The sequence below is a fragment of the Nelusetta ayraudi genome, unplaced genomic scaffold, assembly GCF_046127955.1.
Source record: "Nelusetta ayraudi isolate G7.1 ecotype Tasmania unplaced genomic scaffold, CSIRO-AGI_Nayr_v1 ptg000002l, whole genome shotgun sequence".
NCBI lineage: Eukaryota > Metazoa > Chordata > Actinopteri > Tetraodontiformes > Monacanthidae > Nelusetta > Nelusetta ayraudi.
Window position 1 is genome coordinate 3,511,196 of NW_027466052.1, and position 19,275 is coordinate 3,530,470.

At 49.4% G+C, this 19,275-nt stretch overlaps 3 protein-coding genes and 1 pseudogene across 16 annotated transcripts in view; 2 read left to right on the forward strand and 2 right to left on the reverse strand.

Moving 5' to 3' along the window:
- Positions 1 to 8,987, reverse strand: part of vps13c (vacuolar protein sorting 13 homolog C) — a 32,951-nt gene extending 23,964 nt beyond the window's left edge. For 3 of the 14 annotated variants that reach the window (XM_076017722.1, XM_076017731.1, XM_076017713.1), the window contains exons 1-22: positions 8,788 to 8,986; positions 6,875 to 6,918; positions 6,743 to 6,785; positions 6,489 to 6,584; positions 6,220 to 6,255; positions 5,480 to 5,581; positions 5,221 to 5,289; positions 5,035 to 5,106; positions 4,611 to 4,720; positions 4,432 to 4,491; positions 4,300 to 4,359; positions 3,931 to 4,011; positions 3,787 to 3,844; positions 3,582 to 3,709; positions 3,395 to 3,501; positions 2,296 to 2,467; positions 1,689 to 1,751; positions 1,178 to 1,316; positions 888 to 988; positions 552 to 694; positions 288 to 480; positions 57 to 171 (exon numbers count right to left, since the gene is read on the reverse strand). In XM_076017722.1, the coding sequence (XP_075873837.1) occupies positions 57 to 171; positions 288 to 480; positions 552 to 694; positions 888 to 988; positions 1,178 to 1,316; positions 1,689 to 1,751; positions 2,296 to 2,467; positions 3,395 to 3,501; positions 3,582 to 3,709; positions 3,787 to 3,844; positions 3,931 to 4,011; positions 4,300 to 4,359; positions 4,432 to 4,491; positions 4,611 to 4,720; positions 5,035 to 5,106; positions 5,221 to 5,289; positions 5,480 to 5,581; positions 6,220 to 6,255; positions 6,489 to 6,584; positions 6,743 to 6,785; positions 6,875 to 6,918; positions 8,788 to 8,887 (2,092 nt within the window). In that variant the 5' untranslated portion in view covers positions 8,888 to 8,986. Of the gene's footprint in view, positions 1 to 56; positions 172 to 287; positions 481 to 551; positions 695 to 887; positions 989 to 1,177; positions 1,317 to 1,688; positions 1,752 to 2,295; positions 2,468 to 3,394; positions 3,502 to 3,581; positions 3,710 to 3,786; positions 3,845 to 3,930; positions 4,012 to 4,299; positions 4,360 to 4,431; positions 4,492 to 4,610; positions 4,721 to 5,034; positions 5,107 to 5,220; positions 5,290 to 5,479; positions 5,582 to 6,219; positions 6,256 to 6,488; positions 6,585 to 6,742; positions 6,786 to 6,874; positions 6,919 to 8,787 lie in introns of all 14 variants that reach the window. The other 11 variants (XM_076017798.1, XM_076017789.1, XM_076017814.1 and 8 more) reach the window with 7 other exon arrangements.
- A 456-nt stretch (positions 8,988 to 9,443) lies between these two features.
- agrp (agouti related neuropeptide) lies at positions 9,444 to 12,081 on the forward strand. Its single transcript, XM_076017861.1, has 4 exons — positions 9,444 to 10,331; positions 11,369 to 11,511; positions 11,608 to 11,705; positions 11,809 to 12,081. Exons 2-4 carry the CDS (start codon positions 11,373 to 11,375, stop codon positions 11,995 to 11,997), a joined length of 426 nt encoding a protein of 141 aa, XP_075873976.1. The 5' UTR covers positions 9,444 to 10,331; positions 11,369 to 11,372; the 3' UTR covers positions 11,998 to 12,081.
- Positions 12,082 to 14,489: 2,408 nt separating this feature from the next.
- On the forward strand, positions 14,490 to 16,613 carry LOC142883175 (chymotrypsin B-like). The gene is made up of 7 exons (XM_076017848.1): positions 14,490 to 14,643; positions 14,836 to 14,939; positions 15,020 to 15,099; positions 15,717 to 15,798; positions 15,877 to 16,057; positions 16,166 to 16,299; positions 16,385 to 16,613. The coding sequence occupies exons 1-7, from the start codon at positions 14,556 to 14,558 to the stop codon at positions 16,544 to 16,546; spliced, it is 831 nt and encodes a 276-aa protein (XP_075873963.1). The 5' UTR covers positions 14,490 to 14,555; the 3' UTR covers positions 16,547 to 16,613.
- A 130-nt stretch (positions 16,614 to 16,743) lies between these two features.
- Positions 16,744 to 17,850, reverse strand: LOC142887530 (chymotrypsin A-like; annotated as a pseudogene).
- Between the last annotated feature and the right edge of the window lie 1,425 nt (positions 17,851 to 19,275).

A 19,275-nucleotide genomic window follows, 5' to 3' on the forward strand; every position in this document is an offset into this window, starting at 1 on the left:
GGACGCTCGGTCAGCTGGGAACCACTTCTGAGCTGCTCGCAGCAGCGGAGACTGACCTGCTGCCGTCTTCTCCTTGATCTCCTCCAGTTTGGAGAGGGTGGCTGACGTCAGAACCTCGAGGTCCACGCCTTTCCCCGTCCTGAAGAAGTCCATCACGCTGTTCACCGTCAGCTGCAGACAAACGGTGGACAACTCCAGACGCACGTTTGGGCACAACTGGGGGGCGAGGGGCGGGGGGTGGGGGGGTGGGTGGTGGATGTCACGTGACCCGAAGCGGCGATGGTTACCGCGTCGTAGGTGATCTCCACGGGCTGGGAGTGGACTCTGAGCAGCTGGTCCGCAGAGCTCTGCTCGGGGTTCACCTCGAACACCACGCTGAGCAGGGAGGATGACGAGTCTCCCACGGAGGCCACCAGGGACGGCACCGCCCCCTGCTGGCAGAGGCCTGTCACGTACCAATGCTGCAGCGCCGCCTCCAGCCTGCGGAGGGAGCCAACGTTTCGGTTAACCGGCAGAGGTAGTGGGCGGCTGTGGATGTCCGAGCGGCTCACCTGAAGGCCTGAGCTCCGGGTCTCTGGCAGATTCTGGTGCTCAGGTCGATCATCTGGACCTGGAGGAGCTCTGGCAGGTCCAGCTGCTCCCTGATCGTCACCGAGGTCCTGAAGAGCTGGAAGGTGACGACCACGGCCACGTACTGAGAGCGCGCACACACACACACACACACACACACACACACACACACACACACACACACACACACACACACACACACACACACACACACACACACACACACACACACACACACACACACACACACACACACAGGATGTAAGACCTGCAGGGCCTGTCGTGCTGGACAGAAGGGAGCAGCTCCGCTCGCTCACCTGCTTGGGCAGCGCCAGGTTGTGAGAACTGCCGCTGTAGCCAATCGCAGTGTAGAGTTTCTCTTTCTCCTCAGGCGTGAGGAGATCCTCCAGACCTGGACCTGAACACCCGGAACACAGAACAGGCAACTTCACCTCAACACTCTGTCTTCATAACTTCCGTCTGCACCGCCACATGACCAGCAGGTAGGTCAGCCAAAACTAGGAAACCAGTTGGGCTTTTTGACACACGGAAACAGCGTTTAACATGTCACGACATCTCACCGCATGCAGACGACACTTTGACTTACTCTCCTCCGTGCTCGCCTCTGGCTCCTGCTCCTCCTTCTTGGTTTTCTTGCCAAACCAGCCGCTGAAAAACCCTCCGGACGCCTGTTTCTGCCCCGCTGCCACCTTCTTCGCCCCGACCTTCTGGCCGGACCGGATGACCTGAGGCAAAGAGGAGCGTGGAGTCAAACACTCACTGCTGTAGAACTGCCACTAAAACAGTGGTTCTTAATTGGTTAAGTGTCAAGATAATTTTTTGTTTCCCTATAATGAAGTTGCGACCCAAATTTATTCCACTAAAATAAAAATGCTGGCCTACTTTCTATCATGTCGAGTGAATAAATTGTTGAAATGACTGAATTGAACATTTCTTTATAAATGTTCTTTTTCTTTCTTTATATATACATATACTTTAAAACCCTCTGCAAACTGCCCACAAAGCTGTAGCCCAATCAAAACAGCTCTGTGACCCTCTTTGGAGTTGCGACCAACCATTTGAGAAACGCTGCTCAAGAATATCTCTGTGGTCTTTACCTCCATGTGGGCCTGTTGCCGGGCCAGCGTGATGTTGAAGACATCCAGAAGCTTCTCCAGGTCCTGGTGGAAAAGACCTTCAGGTGAGTGTCTGTGATGGCCTGCACAGCTTTTCCTAGTCATGTCTTAGAGTGTTTGAAAACACTTAGAAAACTGCAGTCAGTCACAACTGCAGACATTCTGGCTTGACAAAAAAAAAAAAAATCAGTTTGCTGCCACAGAGAAGCAGAAGGTGAAGAGGAAGCAGCCATCATTCAGTACCTGCTGCCTCCAGGTACCAATATTAAAACAAAAAACATATCAATTTTCATTTTCTCGTGTGCAGATGACAGGCAGACTGGCTAAACTTCAGGCCCATCTTCAGGATATTGATATTGATTTTGTGGCTTAAATCTGTTAAGAACTCGGACCAAAATTCTCGCCCCAGGCCTCCACAGAGATCAGCTGTCTGCCATCAGCCTAGAAGGGCCTCTGACAGACATGGATAGACATTCCAGAGTAGCAGGACGACTAAAGACAACGCTGAGCGATGCTTCTACACAGGCTGTAAAACAAAGAAGCAGCCAAACTAATGGGAAAGGAAGCAGCAGCAACGGGTCATTCTGACCTGAATGTGGAGGTCGTTCTCCTGGTTCTGCTTGTTGCCAGCCAGTTTGGTCTTGTAGGCCTTCTTGTAGGCCTTCAGGTTCTCCCGATGCTGTCTGATGCTGGACCAAGACCACATGCGGCTGACACGCTTGATGTGGACCTCCATGATGCTGTTGAAAGAGTACTTCCACCTGCCGGGTGAAACACGCCCCAAACCTTCAGATATTCTCACGTAAAGTCCTTGTACAGAAACACGTGACTGATCACAACTATTTTTTTTAGGATAAAGTTCTGGCCAAGGTTGCCTACCACCCCTTCGAAACAATGAATCGCCTCGCCTATTTAAAGACCAAATGAAACGGCCCGTCCTGAGCAGAGAAGGGATTCACTTTGTCCCGTGTTTTCATGAGAATTCAATAGTCTGATAATTTACAGTTTTATCTCATTGCTAGTCCTTTCCTGCTCGGCGACCAATGAGTAAGCATGGTTGCAGTACGATGAGGCAGAATCCAGCTTGTCTTATTGGTCGAGGTAGAAGAAGACACCTGAAGAGACGCCTTGACTCCGACGGTACTCTTTACACTGCGAGCAGTTTTCTTTCTTATCGCATTAAAATTCGCACAATTAAAGGATTTTTTTCTTTTCTTTTTTCTTTCTTTTATTATTATTATCATTTTTTAAAATCATTTTACACTGTTTTGCAGGAGAGAATTCTTATGCTGTTAAGCTAAGCGCGACAGAATGAAATGACGTATTGAATAATATTTTTTTTTTTATGTATTAATATCCGTCAAAAACATGCACTTACTCACGTTTGAGTCAGGCAGCTTAAAAATCGTTTTGCACACACAAAAAAAGCTAAATAAATAAATCACCATGTTGTCCCTTATTTACTTTTCAGGGGCCTGGCTACTCTAGTTCAGGCTAACATACGGGCTAACATGCAGGCTAACATACGGGCTAACATACGGGCTGACATTCAGGGTGACGTTTAGGGCTAACATACGGGCTAACATACGGGCTGACATTCAGGGTGACGTTTAGGGCTAACATACAAGCTAACGTGGCTAAGATTACTCTCCATCTAAATGTACATTGAGGGTTTGAGTTGAACTCACCAGAGTTTAGGATCGCTGTGGACGGAGACCTCAGGCCTGAACTTCCTGTAGGGGGCGTTCTTCACCATGTAGTCAATGGACTCTAGTAGTTCCACCATAGTCGTGTACTGGAGGGGCAAAGATTGAAAAGTCAGTCATTTATCACCTGTCCCAGAAGCCTCCTCCATCTGGCCGCCTCCAGTGTCACCTGTGCTTTGGTCATCTCTATGCCGATATTCTGAACCTCCAGGTGAAGATTGGCTTTGGGACCCTTCAGTTCCTGCTCAGCATTGGGGTTGATGCACATCTTAGCCGAGGCGAAGATTGGCTTGAAAACTAGGGACAACACAAACCATTAATATCGATCAATCCGAAGTTTCCAATCCGCCAATGGCAAAGACACAAGGACTCACTGTAGTGGTAGTGAGGAAGCTCCCGCTCCTTGCTGCTGATCCCACACCTCAGCTGCTCCTGCGGGAGTTGGGGGAGGTAACAGAAACATGAGGAGCCATCGCACTCACCTGGGCAGCTGCAGACACACTGGAGATGTCTCCTACCACAATGTTTTCACTCGATCCCTTGTAGAAGACGGGGCTGTTGACGTTCCAGTAGGCGCAGAGACTGTCCAGACGACCCAGCTGACAAAGACATCAGCGTCACAGAGCACATTAGAGCACAACGTGGGGGAGGTGTAACCTGGGCGGGATCTTAAAACTGAGTGGGAGGAGTTTAAACATGGACACAAGAACGACTGAGTCATGAGACACCAGTGAGCGTGACGTCCAGCCGCAGAAAGCCAGAGTTGGTCCCAGCAAGCTACCCACAGGGATAAGAAGAACTGCCTCTTGCTCCTATTGGCTACCCCCGCAAACAGTTTTTCCGCTCATTGACCAATGAGGTAATGTCCAGCTGCATTGGTTTGATACCTTGTAGATGATCTTGGCCGCTTCGTTCAGGATGCACGACTTCCAGTTCTCATCAGTTGTCTGCAAAACACAGCACACTCAGTGTTTTTGGGAGAGACAGAGACCGTGAGTGTGTGTGTGCGTGCGTGTTACCTGCAGGCTCAGCTCTGACAGTGTAACTCCCATTGCCAGGGGGCGCTGTGGGTCTGACAGCTGAAACACAAGCAGGCAAATAGAAAAACAAAACTCCAGGTGAGATCTCCAAAAGGAGCGAGCATTGGGCATCGAAACCCAGACGCACACGGGGAACCTGGAACTGGACCAGCACTTACATCATCTTCATAGCGCAGGTGGATGCTGCTGATCTTCACCTGCAAATTCTTGATCACCTGAGTAGCCAGCTTCTCCGCAAATGTGTCCTTCTTCTCCTCTGAAGGTTTCTCTGCAGAAGAAGGACATGGCGTGAATACGTGTGCCTGATCCCGGTCCTGATCCCCGTCCTGGACCTGAATCCAGGTGCATTAGACCAGGACCTGAACCCTGGTGCATTAGACCAGGAACCGAGGTGTCTACAGACAGCAGATTACACTGGGAGACAGAGTGAGAAGACTATTTTAATTTTCGTGTCACCGAATGGGTAAAAATGTCCCCCTCAGTTCATTTTACTTCCTGTCCAGGTCACAAGATTAAAGTCCTAACCAGCTGACGTCTCGACAAACACGACGACAACTGTACGCGCTGGAACATGCGGCTCACCTTTGTCGTCATGTCGTTTCAGCTTCTTCAAAAACCTTTTGTGTTTTTTGTGTTTTTTTTGTCCTTTTGCGACTTTGGCAGCATTAAAGGGGAAAACCAACGTTAATGAGAGAGCAGCCCGACACACAGGGGACAGCACTGCACTGCACTGCACACACACAGGGGACTAGTGTCACATTGTGTTACCGTTGTGTGATTGCGGGTCCTTGTACACAACCGTCTCCAGACTAAAGAGCAGGTCTTCAGTTTGAGACGCTGCCGGCAAAAGCAGCATGTGGAGGATGCACACACAGACACACAGACACACAGCGGGGGTTAGTCCACAGAGACACTCGATCGCTCCTCCCTCCCTCCATCCTCTGGTCGCACCTCCATCCCCAGCTCCGTGTTTGTGTGTAAGGCGAGGGGGGTGGGCGTGGGGGGGGGGGAGGGGCGACAGTCTTACCTCGACGCGCCGCCGCCTGCAGCGCCTCCTCGACGCGCTGCAGCTCCCTCTGCTTGGCCTCCTGCTGCTGCCGCTCCTCCTTGGCGGCATCGTAGCGCACGGCTGCAGGGGGGGACAGAGAGCCAAGGGTGAGAGAGCGTGTGGGCGGGGCCGTGGTCAGCCACGTGACCGGCTGACGCAGGGCCGAGAGGATCGGCCGGGCCGAAGGAGGTGTGTCCGTTTCTCTGTGACTCCGCCAGAAGAGACACCGTACCGCATAAGAAGAAGCCAGCAAGGGGGCGCCGTGACGAACTGCGCGACAACACCACAACGACACCACAGCCCAACTGAAAACGATCGATTACGCCCGCTGATTTTCAACCCCTCCTCCCCCGCTCTCCGGAGTTCTGGAGAAAATTTCCCCCTTCACGATTTTGTTCGCTTGTGCGAGAGAATTTCGGGTGACTTGCAATTGTGTCGCTGTAGTTTTGTCAGTGCTCGGCGGCGAGTTCCTGCAGATGAAATGACAGAGAGAGCCGGGAAACCGTCACAGGGCGCCGCCACTCCGAAGCGCCGGGGCAGAAAGACGAAGTCCCCGCCCAAAGCCTGCTAGTCACCCAATCACTGAAAGAGTTGCTGTTCTCATCGACACCGACTCCATAACGACTACAACAGTCACGAGAGGGCGGCCGCAGCTGGAAACTCCGAAAGCCAATCAGACGTCCAGTTTGACCTCCACCTGCCAACCAATCGACTCCTACCATTGTAGGGACACGTAGGCCTCCCTCCAGCTGAAACTGAAACGCACGCACGCACGCACGCACGCACGCACGCACACACACACACAAACACACACACACATCAGCCAGTCGTAGGTTCGGGTGACAGTCACGTGAGGCTGATGGTGACGTCTGGGAGCAACAAACGTTGTGAAACAAGTTCAATCGCCCCCCCCCCCCCCCGACAATGTGACAATGGAGTTGTTAGGTGTTGCGTTGCCGCCGGCGCCCTGGTTTCGACTGTTACTCACTGGCTCCGGGGACCAGCAGTAGGTAGAGGCCGTCTAGCGTGGCCACCACCGCCTCGCTGTACAAGTTCTTCCAGGGGATCTTCAGTGTCAGCTTGCCTGAGAAACACAAACAAACAAACAATTAGAAAAAAAACAACAACAAATAACAAACAAACACGCAAATGCGTTAGAAAAGGGCCAGGCAGCGGTGCAGCCACGGGGTGGCAGTGTGGCACGTGGCGGAGGCGCGCGTCAGACAAGATGGCGGGACTCACCGATCTGCCCCGCCTTCACCGTGAAGGGAACGTCAAATTCACTCTGGAAGGAAAAAGACTCGTCACATCAAACTGACAAATCAAGTTCAACTTCCCCAGAGCACCGCCGAGTGGACGGAGCTTTATACTGACCAATGCGTTCTCCTTGACCTTCAGGTTCTCCAGCACCACGTTTCCTGCACAGACAGACAGACAGACAGACAGACACAGGTGAGGGTCAGGTTAGCCACGACAAGGCCTCAGGCAGCAGGAAATGGTTGCTGTGGAGTCGCTAGCTACGTTTCCATTACAGTTTTTCGCAAAATAAAAGCAATATTTCTAAAATTTCGACAAAGTACAATTGCGATTAGCGGGTGTTTCCATTGAACTTGTGTGAAGCGCATAAGCCGTAACTCTCGTAAAATCTCGTCCCGCGAGATTCACGAGAATTACGTTTGGCTGATATTTTTCTCTTTGATCACCATTAAAAAATATTCTGGCCAAACATAACGCGCCATTTTTACTTGAACTGAACTGGTCACGTGACCCCCCCCGTACGTCACGTCCGGTGACGTGTAAATGCGATAAAAGTGTTTCCATTACACTTTTGCGATATACCTCTGTATTGATACGTCTGAAAAACCACCTCACGAGAGCCTCAAAGGGGAGAGGTTTTTCAAAATTTTGTCGTTTCCATGACCTGTTTTTTACTGCGGTATTTAGGTTTTGCGCAATTCTAGGGGTAATGGACTGCTGTAACCCACCCACCAATCGCCAGGGCGACAGTGACGGGGCAGAGTGACAGTGACTGGGCAGAGTGGCCGCGGTTCCCCTTCAACCATTATGGTTTCACACTCGCAGCCTGAGTGAACAGGAACAGGAAGTAAGAAAGGAGCAGGAGCCAAACAGGAAGGAGGTGTGATGACGGTGGCCGCTGTGAGTTCACAGCCGCTCGGCTGACAGCGGGATGTGGTTCTGCCACTGTGACACACATTCTTCTGGGGTCAGTGATTTATTTTTTTTTTTTTTCAGAAGCCCGACGTCTTCTGGGTGTTCTGATCCTGCTGCGCCGACTTGAGCAACTGAAGATCATCAACACCACCAACAAGCCAATGATTACTGAGAGAGGACACCACACTCTCAGGAATCCAGTCCGACCAGTCAGGCTGCTGCCGGTGGTGGCCGACAGTGACACGTCTGGGATGCAGTGGGCAATTTCGGGCTGAAAATCGGTTCATTAATACCACCTAATGGTCACTTGTATTCAAAATTGGACTTTATCAAACAAAGTGAACATTAGAACCTGTAGACTACTTTTTGTATTGGTGATCGAGACCAGAAACATTGTTACCACTTTATAACGTTAATTCAGGGCGCCTCCCCATATTGACAGCCCGTCATTTTTCGTCTTGCTGCAACCAACTCTGACAGTCCCTGCGGGCCGAACCATTGAATGCAGTTCTCCTGGCCGCTCTGGCACCGACTTGCTCTTTGCACCTAGAAGCTGCGCCCATCTTTTAAAACAACCAAACTCCAGACTGCCATAAAGTGCCCTCATGTGACTGATGATGTGACACGCGCTTCAGCCCATTAAGAGAGAACGAGCATCGGCAGTTATCGGATTCATCATGTGACCCTGCTCTGAACTTCACCGTCCGTCATCATCATCATCATCATCATCACACCAGAGAGCGAGAGTGAGAACACGAAGCCGCAGCCATCGCTTCATGTCGTGTGTGTGTGTGTGTGAGAGAGAAAGAGACAGTTAACAGGCACTGCTGTACGCACACGTCCGTCAGTCACGTGACCTGGGCACGCCGTCACCATGACCTGGCGGTGTGTGTGACTGACGGGTCGAGGAACAGCACCGAGCCTCCTTCACAGGTCACGTGACGACCACAACAACCACCGTGGCGTTTGCTGTTGTTGGTTGTGGTGGTGTGTTTGTGTGCGAGTGCGTGTGTGTGTGAGAGAGAGAGAGAGAGAGAGAGACAGAGCGAGAGAGAGAGAGAGAGAGAGAGAGAGAGAGAGCGAGCAGCTGCCTGCTAGCAAACAGTCGGGCTAACCTCCCCAGATTCCAATCTTCAGCTGGGACTTGTCCAGGTTCTCCACGTAGTCTCCGATGAACCTGTTAAGCAGGTCACTGACCAGGGCCTCGAACACCATAGTTCCGAGCTCCGGGTCCGACCCTCTGCAGGGTTGCCGTCGCACTTACACCTGATTTCCGCTTCGGACTGAGCTGGCTGTCAGTGGCTCGGGCCGCTTAGTCGAGCCCAGAGCGAATCGATCGGTCGCGTGGTGACAGGCGCGCGCTGCGTCACGTGGCCAAACGGGCGCCACGAAGATAAAAAAAACAAAAAAACAAACGAAAGCGAAGCGTGTGTGTGTGTGTCAGTTGTGAAGGGGAGGTTCCCAGGTCCTGCCATCTCAATTCCTGTTCTCAACACCTGCGGGGGCTTTGAACTGTTGCTGTGACAACTACTTGTGTCGTCTCGCTGTTCGTCTTACTGTAGTTGACAGACAGGTATTGCTGTCAAGGCCTTTGCCAACAATGTCAATTGTACCTCCTGGTTCAATGACAACATTTTCAATTAACTCCCAGAAATTAACTCCCAGGTGGGAGGGGGGTACCTGCACAAATGCAGGTATTCCGGGCTTATATACTTTTGTCTGGGGTTCTGCAGCGTCCAATGACGTGACATATTGTGTTCAGGGATGGAAATTGTTTTTTTGTTTGTTTTTTTTTTTTTTATCATCGTTTGTCTTTGTTTGTCTTTCTATGTGGCTCTTCGATGAACCTGCAACTTGTCCTGGATGTCACTCTGCCTTCACCCATTGACAGCTGGGAGAGGCTCCAGCAGATTCCTACAACCCTGAGTTCAGGAAGAAGCGGGTTTTGAAAATGGACGGATGCACGGATTCCATTATTGATATTCCTCATTGATCCAATTATCTCCACTTACCTTCTTGATTCTCTTATCAAGTGATCAGGTGTAATAATAATAGAAATCACAAACTAAATACTACACTAAATATATGACCGTAAGCAAGCTAAGCTAGCTAGCTGTTGTGTCACCAGAGTGCACGGTTCCCCGGACAAGCACACCAGTTGCATCACGGTTAGAACCTGTTCCAGGTGATCCCGGTGACAGAGCGGACCTCACTGTTTTCAAAGTAAAGCTCGGTCTTAAACGGAACGTGTTAGCGTTGTCGTCCAGGTTGAAGGCGTCTCATTAACAGTGATTTCCTCTGATTGGTCCGGTGACGTCCTCAGCAGGGAACAGTTCAGTGTTTACACTCGGAGGAAGAGGAGGAGGATGAAGAGTTAATGCAACAGCAGATTGAGAAATAATGACGGATGCAGCTGATCTAATGTCCTCCAATCAGAGTCGATCATTAACGGGAAGTACACGCTCATTAGGAGATACGCACAGGAAGTTTGGAGTTAAAATATAGAATAAAAACAATACACACACACACACACACACACACACACACACACACACACACACACACACACACGTGACCTTTTTACTCCGCCCCTTCCTGAAACCCTTAAATTCTTCTCCGTCTCAAAGAGAGAGTTGGAGAGGGAGAGTCACAGCGACAGGTGAGTCCACTCTCTTACCTTCTCCTCACCTCACTTTATCATTGCTTCACCATCCCCTCTTTCCTCTTATCTACTCCCGCTCCTTCTTCCCCCTTCTTCTCCTTCCTCTCTTATTGTCCTTGTCTTCCTTCCTATCTTCTTCCCCATCCACACCTCTTTTCATCTTCTTCTGATCTTCCTTCCTCTTTTCTCCTCCTTGTTCTTGTTTTCTTCTCCTCTTGCCCCTTCTTTTTTCTCCATTAACATTTTATGATGTTTTTTTTTTAAAGTGATACAATTTTCAATTATACTTGTATTTACAGAGCAGTTCATTATCATGTTATGTACACATACAGAAAACAAATATAGATAGAATAGCAATAAGAGAAAAAAACACGTGAATAGCACATAACAGGGCGTTTCAAGAACATAGCCTCTCTTTTGGAATTGAGTAGGTAATCATCTCCATGACTGCAAGCGATTCAAAAATTAGTCAAGATATCAGAAACATCAAAGTCCTTAATAAAGTCAATAAAGGGCCCTCAAATGTTTTCGAATTGTTGTTGCCTTGCCTTATGTATATATGTTAGTCTTTCCAAAGGTAAGTTAGAAAACCTTGTTTTAACAATTGGCAGATGCCAGGTCTGTTCATATTTTTCTATTTCGAAGCCATACATCTCTTTGCTATCAATGAACTGAAATCAATAAAAGTACTTTCTGCTTTATTCAAGTTTATAAAAAATCTGTTTGAAAATGATCTTTTCAATGAAGTTTTTCACTTTCACCCAAGAAGTTTTTATTTGCCTGCATTCCCACATACAGTGTATTAATGTACCTTTTAAGCCACATTTCATACATATGTCTGGTATGTTCCTATTATACTTATTCAATTTCACAGGTGTTGTTTATATACGTATTAGCCATCTGAAGTGTCTCTTGCCTCTTCTGCTCTTAATTTCGCTCTCCTTCTGCTCCTCCTCCCTCTTTTCTCCTCCTCCTGCCCGTCCTTCCTCTCTCCTCCTGCTCCTCGGCCCTGTACCCCATTTCCTCCTCCTCAGCAGGATGTTGTCTTTGGTGCTCTTCTGGTTCTGCTCCTTTGGTCTGCTGCGTCTGTCTTCTTCTATGGTTCATGGAGACATTCCTCTGGACGACAGTGCCGGGACTGGCCGCCGTGTCGGTTCGTCGTACCTGTCCGAAGGCGGTGAGTCTTCCCGTCGGCACACGGCACTCACCTCACCTGTCAACGGTCCATGAGGTGCGTGCAGTGGGTATTAAAAAGCTTGTCTGCACCTCACAGAGAGAAGCCACGCCCCCATCCCCTTGCACGAGCCCGCCCTCCTGCCTGTCGACTCCGTAGAAGACGCCTTCTTGATTGACACGGGCTCTTATGATGAGGTGGGTGTGGCTTCTTGCTGAAATTTCCAACTGCCCGCTAAATGTCACTGAACTTCATCCGTCATCTGTTTCCTGTCTCTGTCTGTGCACTTCCTGTTGTCAGGATGCGGCGGCGGAGCAGCTGCAGGGCCGGGCCATGCGCTCCCCGCGGCGCTGCATCCCGCACCAGCAGTCCTGTCTGGGTTACCCGCTGCCCTGCTGCGACCCCTGTGACACTTGCTACTGCCGCTTCTTCAACGCTATCTGCTATTGCCGCAGGGTGGGCCACGCTTGCCCGCCCAGACACAACTAGCCACGCCCTGCTGGGAAGTTGGACAACAACCCTTTTGTTGTGTGCTGTATAGATGTTTGTGTAATAAAAGAGTTGCTGCTCGAACTGCACTGGTTTTATTCAGACTGCTGAGATCCTGAGGGCCAACCATGTGACGCTTGTATGTGTGCAGTTGTAGTGCAGATAAATGACCAGCAGAGGTCATTATTCTCAGACTAAGCCAGAGCCACAGTTTGATCGTTGCATTGGAAAACATTGAGAGACAAACAGAAAGGTTTGAAACTGCTTTTATTTCCTGAGACAATATCTCATGACCCATCCAATCGATCACTTTTGTGCTTTTTGATCTCTGTTGTCCCCTAGATTTATACTTTGCTGGGCTAACAGACTGAAACCGGACATGCGGAGTGGCATCATGCTTTCTTTTTTTTGTGAGATGTAATATCATACTGATGACCAACATTGGACTGGACCGTGGCGTGTTTATTTGGCGGCGATGGTCTGGTCAATACAGACAAATATCAGCCACCAGGGGACGCCGTCTGCCTGCCACACACACCGGCGTGAGCTCCACTCACCATGCAGGAGGAGGCGCCAGAGGCGCAGGCGCAGGTCGTGACGTCGAAGATCTGGCTGCCTCAATACCCACGACACTGCTCGTTGGTCAGCGAGGGGCGCCTGCTGCAGCAGGACGGGGCTGGCAGGAGCTGCAACACACAAACACACACACACGCGCACACACACACACACACACACACACACACACACACACACACACACACACACCAGAGGGTATATCAGTCCTTGAAAACTAAAGACACTCAATGTGAAGCGTATGTCCTGCCCCTCTTCTTCTCCGTGATTGGCTTCCCGTTGTAGGGAATCAGGCCCCAGCCGCTAGTCACACACACCGGGGACACACGTGCGTTCAGCTGGACGGGGCTGGCCAGCTCGATGAGCAGGTGTAGCTGTTGTAGTTGGGGTGCTCGAAGACCTGAGAGAATGGACACGGTGGTAGCGGCAGTGGGGACAGGAAGCTGGTTGTGTGGCGCTACCAGAGGCAAGTGACCTTGAAGACCCTCATCTCCTGGATGCTCTCCTGGTTTGAGGAGGGGTCATGTTCTCCCAGGATCACACAATGGGACGTCCTGCAAGGGAGTGGTCAGAAACAGGGTGACAGACAGTGGCAGGGCAGAGGTGACCGATGATGGCTGAGTGTGTGTGTGTGTGTGTGTGTGTGTGTGTGTGCGTGCTTGTGCTGTTACCTGCAGTGACACCTGCCGAAGCCAAGAGTGAGGCACCGACTGCACCCCCTGCTGTTTGATAAAGGGGCAGACTGAAGCCAGTTACCCATCATTCTTCACTTCCTCAACTGATATGGTGATTCACTGTACGCGACCCCAACGAAAGCGAGGCAGGAGACGATTGACAGGAAGGCCATTTCTGATGCGTGTACGAGACAACGGAACACCTTATCGGAGAGGTGGGAGTTTGGGCAGGTGGTGGTAACACACGTTACGTAACTCGTATTTTCTATCTTTTCTCTGGCATCAACAAATGCAACGAGTTCTCCCAAGTTCTTTAAGGATCTTCATTGAGGAACTTCCTCCCAAAACAGACTTTTTTTTAAAAGAAAATGGTGTATGAGAACCATTCTAGGGGTATGAAAACCAAATTACTTTTATTCTACCATGACTATATACTTTCATTAATGTATTTATGCACAGCATGATATTTTTTTTTACAAATATAAAAATCACAAATCAAGCCAGATTTTACACAGTGGACCAAGTTATACACATCGTTATGTATCTGGTTTAACTCTGCAGTTCAAATTATAAATGTAGATTTTATTCACATAGCCTGATGCCATTGTCAGTGTAAATGTATAATTGATATTTTTGGATAACTCCTCAATATCAATATCAACATTTCAAAATGCAAAATGATTAAATCAAATAAGTTTAAGTTATGCACTAATTCGCTTCCCTTTGTAGCTCAGGCCTAACTTTAACCCAAACCTTAACTCTAACCTCAACCCTAATTTTGATGTGACCCCAACCAATCAGGGACTGAGGGAGGCTGGTCGGAAAGCAAGAGGACGGACTTTCAGCATTAGCATAGTAGGATTTAGCAAATTTTCTGCCTGCTCCAGGACTGCAGCGCACCCTGGTGGATGAAGAGCTGCTCAGTGAGCCTGCAGTCACAGACCACATCTTACCGGCGCTTGTCCTTCTGTATTTTATCATTTGTGTTGTGCTAATTTTACACAGTGGGGGGTTATGGGGCGATCAGAAGGATTTTGCACTCTTTTGGCTGCGTGTATGTGCGTGTGTGTGTGTGTGCGTGTACGTGCGAGTGTGTTGATCATTTTCTACATCTAACTCTACCCTGGAAAATATCTACTGCTGCCAACTGCCATCTGGAATATCCTAGGATGCTATTTCATGTAGCCAATCAGAGAGCTGCAAGCCACCCGTGAGAACAGAGCTGTGGTCTCAGGTCTGATAAGCAGCTGACAGCGGAGCAGAACACCAAACACCCTGATTGGTTGAGGCGGACTCCGCGGGACGATAAAAATGCTGCTTGTCCACCAGCACATCACCATCATCATCATGGCCTTCCTCTGGTTAGTTTCCTGCCTTGCCTTTGTCAGCGCCGCCTATGGTGAGAAACACACTGCCGCTCTCTGCAGCCAGTAGAGGAACACACCTCAGTTCCTTCAGTCTGCAGAGCGGATACACACACCGAGACTCCTCTGTGTGGCTGCAGTGTTGCTCAAACTTGTTTTGCGCTGCTGATTTGTGGTGCCATTGAACGGCAACGTCACTCATTTGAGGTCCTCTGTCGTCCTCGCAGGCTGCGGTAACCCCGCCATCAGCCCAAGGGTGACCGGCAATGCCCGCATCGTCAATGGCGAGGAGGCAGTGCCCCACTCCTGGCCCTGGCAGGTGTCTCTGCAGGTGAGTCACATTTGTCATCCTCCTCCTCTTCCTCCTCCCCTTCCTCTTCAATGTCCAACTTCACTCTGCTCTTCTCTCAGCAATCCAACGGCTTCCACTTCTGCGGAGGATCTCTGATCAACGAGAACTGGGTTGTGACCGCCGCTCACTGCAACGTCAGGTCAGCTCACACACCTGTCGCATCTGTGGGCTTGTCAGCTGCCATCTTGTTGGCTCCTGACGGCCGCTTGCTTCTAGCTCAAGTTTCTTGAATCAAGAACAGCAGGATGTTCTGCTGTGAATGGGAACTGTGGTGTTGTGTTGATGTCCTGTTGGGGTGGCTGTGGGTCAATATGTAAATTGGCCAGCAACATCCAAGTGTCCATCCCAAGCAATCTTTAATAGTGATCTCCCTGAAAGGCATGTAGGATCAAACACAAACATGTTTTGATCAAGTCTTCCTCAATGACTCGCTCAAGTCTTCTCACACTGAGGTGCTTGCCATTTTTAATTTTTTGGTTGAATTGTCTGGGCTTTGCACCCCTTATATAATTATATTTGAAAGTGCATTTTCTATCTATTTCATTCACTTGGTAAAGTGGCTCCACCAGTGAACAATCAAAAACAAGTCATTGGTAACCTGGCAGCGCCTTATGGCAGCAGCCATCCATCAGTGTGTGCGTGTGTGCTTGACTGGGGGAATATGAGGCAACTGTAATGCAGGCACATAGGGGATTGTGAAGGTGTAGAAAAGGCCATAGAAGTTTCGTTCTTTTTACCACCTGTTTCCTGTCTTAGAACCTACCACAACGTCATTGCCGGAGAGCACAACAAGGGCTACGGCTCCAGCGAGGCTATCCAGGTCCTGAGGCCTTCCAGGGTAAAAGCCAACCCTCCTCCAATCAGCTTTCAGAACCCACCTCTTCTGGTCCGCTGAGTTGTCTTCCCACCTGTCCAGGTGTTCACCCACCCCAGCTGGAACCCCAGCACCATCAACAATGACATCGCCCTGATCAAGCTGTCCAGCCCTGCCAAACTGGGCACCAACGTGTCCCCCGTCTGCCTGGCTGAGTCCTCTGATAACTTTGCTGCTGGAATGAGCTGCGTCACCTCTGGCTGGGGTCTGACCCGCTACAACGGTGAGGCCCTGCCCATCGAGTCCGGACTGTGGCTAAGCATTAGCATCTTGTATTGTGAAAGAGGAGGAGAACGCTTAATTGGTTGTGCTTTGTCTTCCGTCTCCACAGCTGCCAACACTCCCAACAACTTGCAGCAGGCTTCTCTGCCCCTGCTGTCCAACACGCAGTGCAAGCAACACTGGGGTAGCAACATCTCTGATAAGATGATCTGCGCTGGAGGAGCTGGAGCCACCTCCTGCATGGTGAGGCCCCGCCCACACCCATGTCTGAGCCCTCTCACATGCTCGCACTGTCCACGTGGCCACTGACCAGTGTCTTGTCTTTCAGGGAGACTCTGGTGGACCTCTGGTCTGCCAGAAGGCCGGCGCCTGGACTCTGGTTGGTATTGTCTCCTGGGGAAGCAGCTATTGCTCCACCTCCACTCCTGCCGTCTATGCCCGCGTCACTGTGCTCCGCGGTTGGGTGGACCAGATCCTTGCTGCCAACTAAACCAAGAGATGCCACGTGGCCCACAGCAGTGGACCATGAATGTTCAATAAAACACTTAAAATTGCAACTATGATTCCTCATTTACTGAAAGAGCAGAGAAACCAGTCTATATTCAGGTGTAAAAAAATCAACTTAAATCAATGTCAGTTTATCAGATCAAGAAATTATGTCATTGGTGGGAATGAGCAATGGTCAACATTGGGGGTAAAGATTCCATTCTCCTGCTGCTGACAACAGCTAGTGCTGCTAATCTATGACTTGCTTTTGCCTGTTAAGTGGTCAGATGTTTGCACATGACATACAAAGTAAAACAGGAACCTGTGTTGGCCAACTCACCATGCAGGAGGAGGCACCAGAGACACAGCCACAGATCACGTCAGAGATCTGGCTTCCCCAAAACCCACAACACTGCTCGTTGGTCAACAGGGGGAGGGCTGCCTGCTTTAGCAGGACCGGGCTGGCAGGAGCTGCAACACACACACACACACACACACACACACACACACACCAGAGGGTATATCAGTCCTTGAAAACTAAAGACACTCAATGTGAAGCGTATGTCCTGCCCCTCTTCTTCTCCGTGATTGGCTTCCTGTTGTGGCGAATCAGGCCCCAGCCGCTAGTCACACACACTGGGGACACACGTGCGTTCAGCTGGACGTGGCTGGCCAGCTCGATGAGCAGGTGTAGCTGTTGTAGTTGGGGTGCTCGAAGACCTGAGAGAATGGACACGGTGGTAGTGGCAGTGGGGACAGGAAGCTGGTTGTGTGGCGCTACCAGAGGCAAGTGACCTTGAAGACCCTCATCTCCTGGATGCTCTCCTGGTTTGAGGAGGGGTCATGTTCTCCCAGGATCACACAATGGGACGTCCTGCAAGGGAGTGGTCAGAAACAGGGTGACAGACAGTGGCAGGGCAGAGGTGACCGATGATGGCTGAGTGTGTGTGTGTGTGTGTGTGTGTGCGTGCGTGCTTGTGCTGTTACCTGCAGTGACACCTGCCGAAGCCAAGAATGAGGCACCGCCTCCTCACCGTTGACGATGGCGTATCCCGTAATGACAGGTGGTATGGCGGGGGAGCCGCAGCCTGGTGACATCATGATGACATCACTATTCTGAAGATTGATTGATGTGCTGATTTGAGTCATTGAAAAGACACCCGACTGCACCCCCTACTGTTTGATAAAGGGGCAGACTGAAGCCAGTTACCCATCATTCTTCACTTCCTCAACTGATATGGTGATGCACTTCTCACTGTACGCGGCCCCAACGAAAGCGAGGCAGGAGACGATTGACAGGAAGGCCATTTCTGATGCTTGTCCCATTTGGCCGGTAGCTTTTATACAGCCTGGATCGTAGTGATTGTACGAGACAACGGAACACCTTATTGGAGAGGTGGGAGTTTGGGCAGGTGGCGGTAACACACGCACGTCCGCATGCACTCATGCACGCACACACACCATTAAGGATACACGCAATCAAAAAATTCAGTGGTCCTTATCTGCATGTGAGTTCATGTGGGGCAAATGAAACCCCACAAAATTTTCCAGCAGTTTGAATTTATTTTCTGTTCTTTCTGCGCTTCTTCATTCGGAAATACAGAACTCATACGACCAGATCCGTTGTCAAAATGTTCATACCTTTCAAGTGATTTAATAAAAACTGCTGTATTCACCAACTTTCTCGTATTTTCTATCTTTTCTCTGGCACCAACAAATGCAACAAGTTCTCCCAAGTTCTTTAAGGATCTTCATTGAGGAACTTCCTCCCAAAACAGACTTTAAAAAAAAAAATGGTGTATGAGAACCATTCTAGGGGTATGAAAACCAAATTACTTTTATTCTACCATGACTATATACTTTCATTAATGTATTTATGCACAGCATGATATTTTTTTTTTTACAAATATAAAAATCACAAATCAAGCCAGATTTTACACAGTGGACCAAGTTATACACATCGTTATGTATCTGGTTTAACTCTGCAGTTCAAATTATAAATGTAGATTTTATTCACATAGCCTGATGCCATTGTCAGTGTAAATGTATAATTGATACTTTTGGATAACTCCTCAATATCAATATCAACATTTCAAAATGCAAAATGATTAAATCAAATAAGTTTAAGTTATGCACTAATTCGCTTCCCTTTGTAGCTCAGGCCTAACTTTAACCCAAACCTTAACTCTAATCTCAACCCGAATTTTGACGTGACCCCAACCAATCAGGGACTGAGGGAGGCAGGTCGGAAAGCAAGAGGACGGACTTTCAGCATTAGCATAGTAGGATTTAGCAAATTTTCTGCCTGCTCCAGGACTGCAGCGCACCCTGGTGGATGAAGAGCTGCTCAGTGAGCCTGCAGTCACAGACCACATCATACCGGCGCTTGTCCTTCTGTATTTTATCATTTGTGTTGTGCTAATTTTACACAGTGGGGGGTTATAGGGTGTTGGAATCCGACATTTAACATCATGCATCATAGCATATTGTGCTGTTATATTTGTAACATTACATTTATATGTTGTAATTATTATATTGAGTTGAATGTATAAATGTATTGAATGTTGCTCTATGTAGTGCTTTGGTGTATGTTTGCTGATCATGACCAGAGCCTTGGCGGTGTTCAAAACCTGGTAAACAAAGACTGTGTAACTCATTAAGCCTTAGAAACAGTGACCTGGGGTGACCAGAGAGTGGTCAGCTGAAGGAACTGCCTTTGCGACACTCATAAAG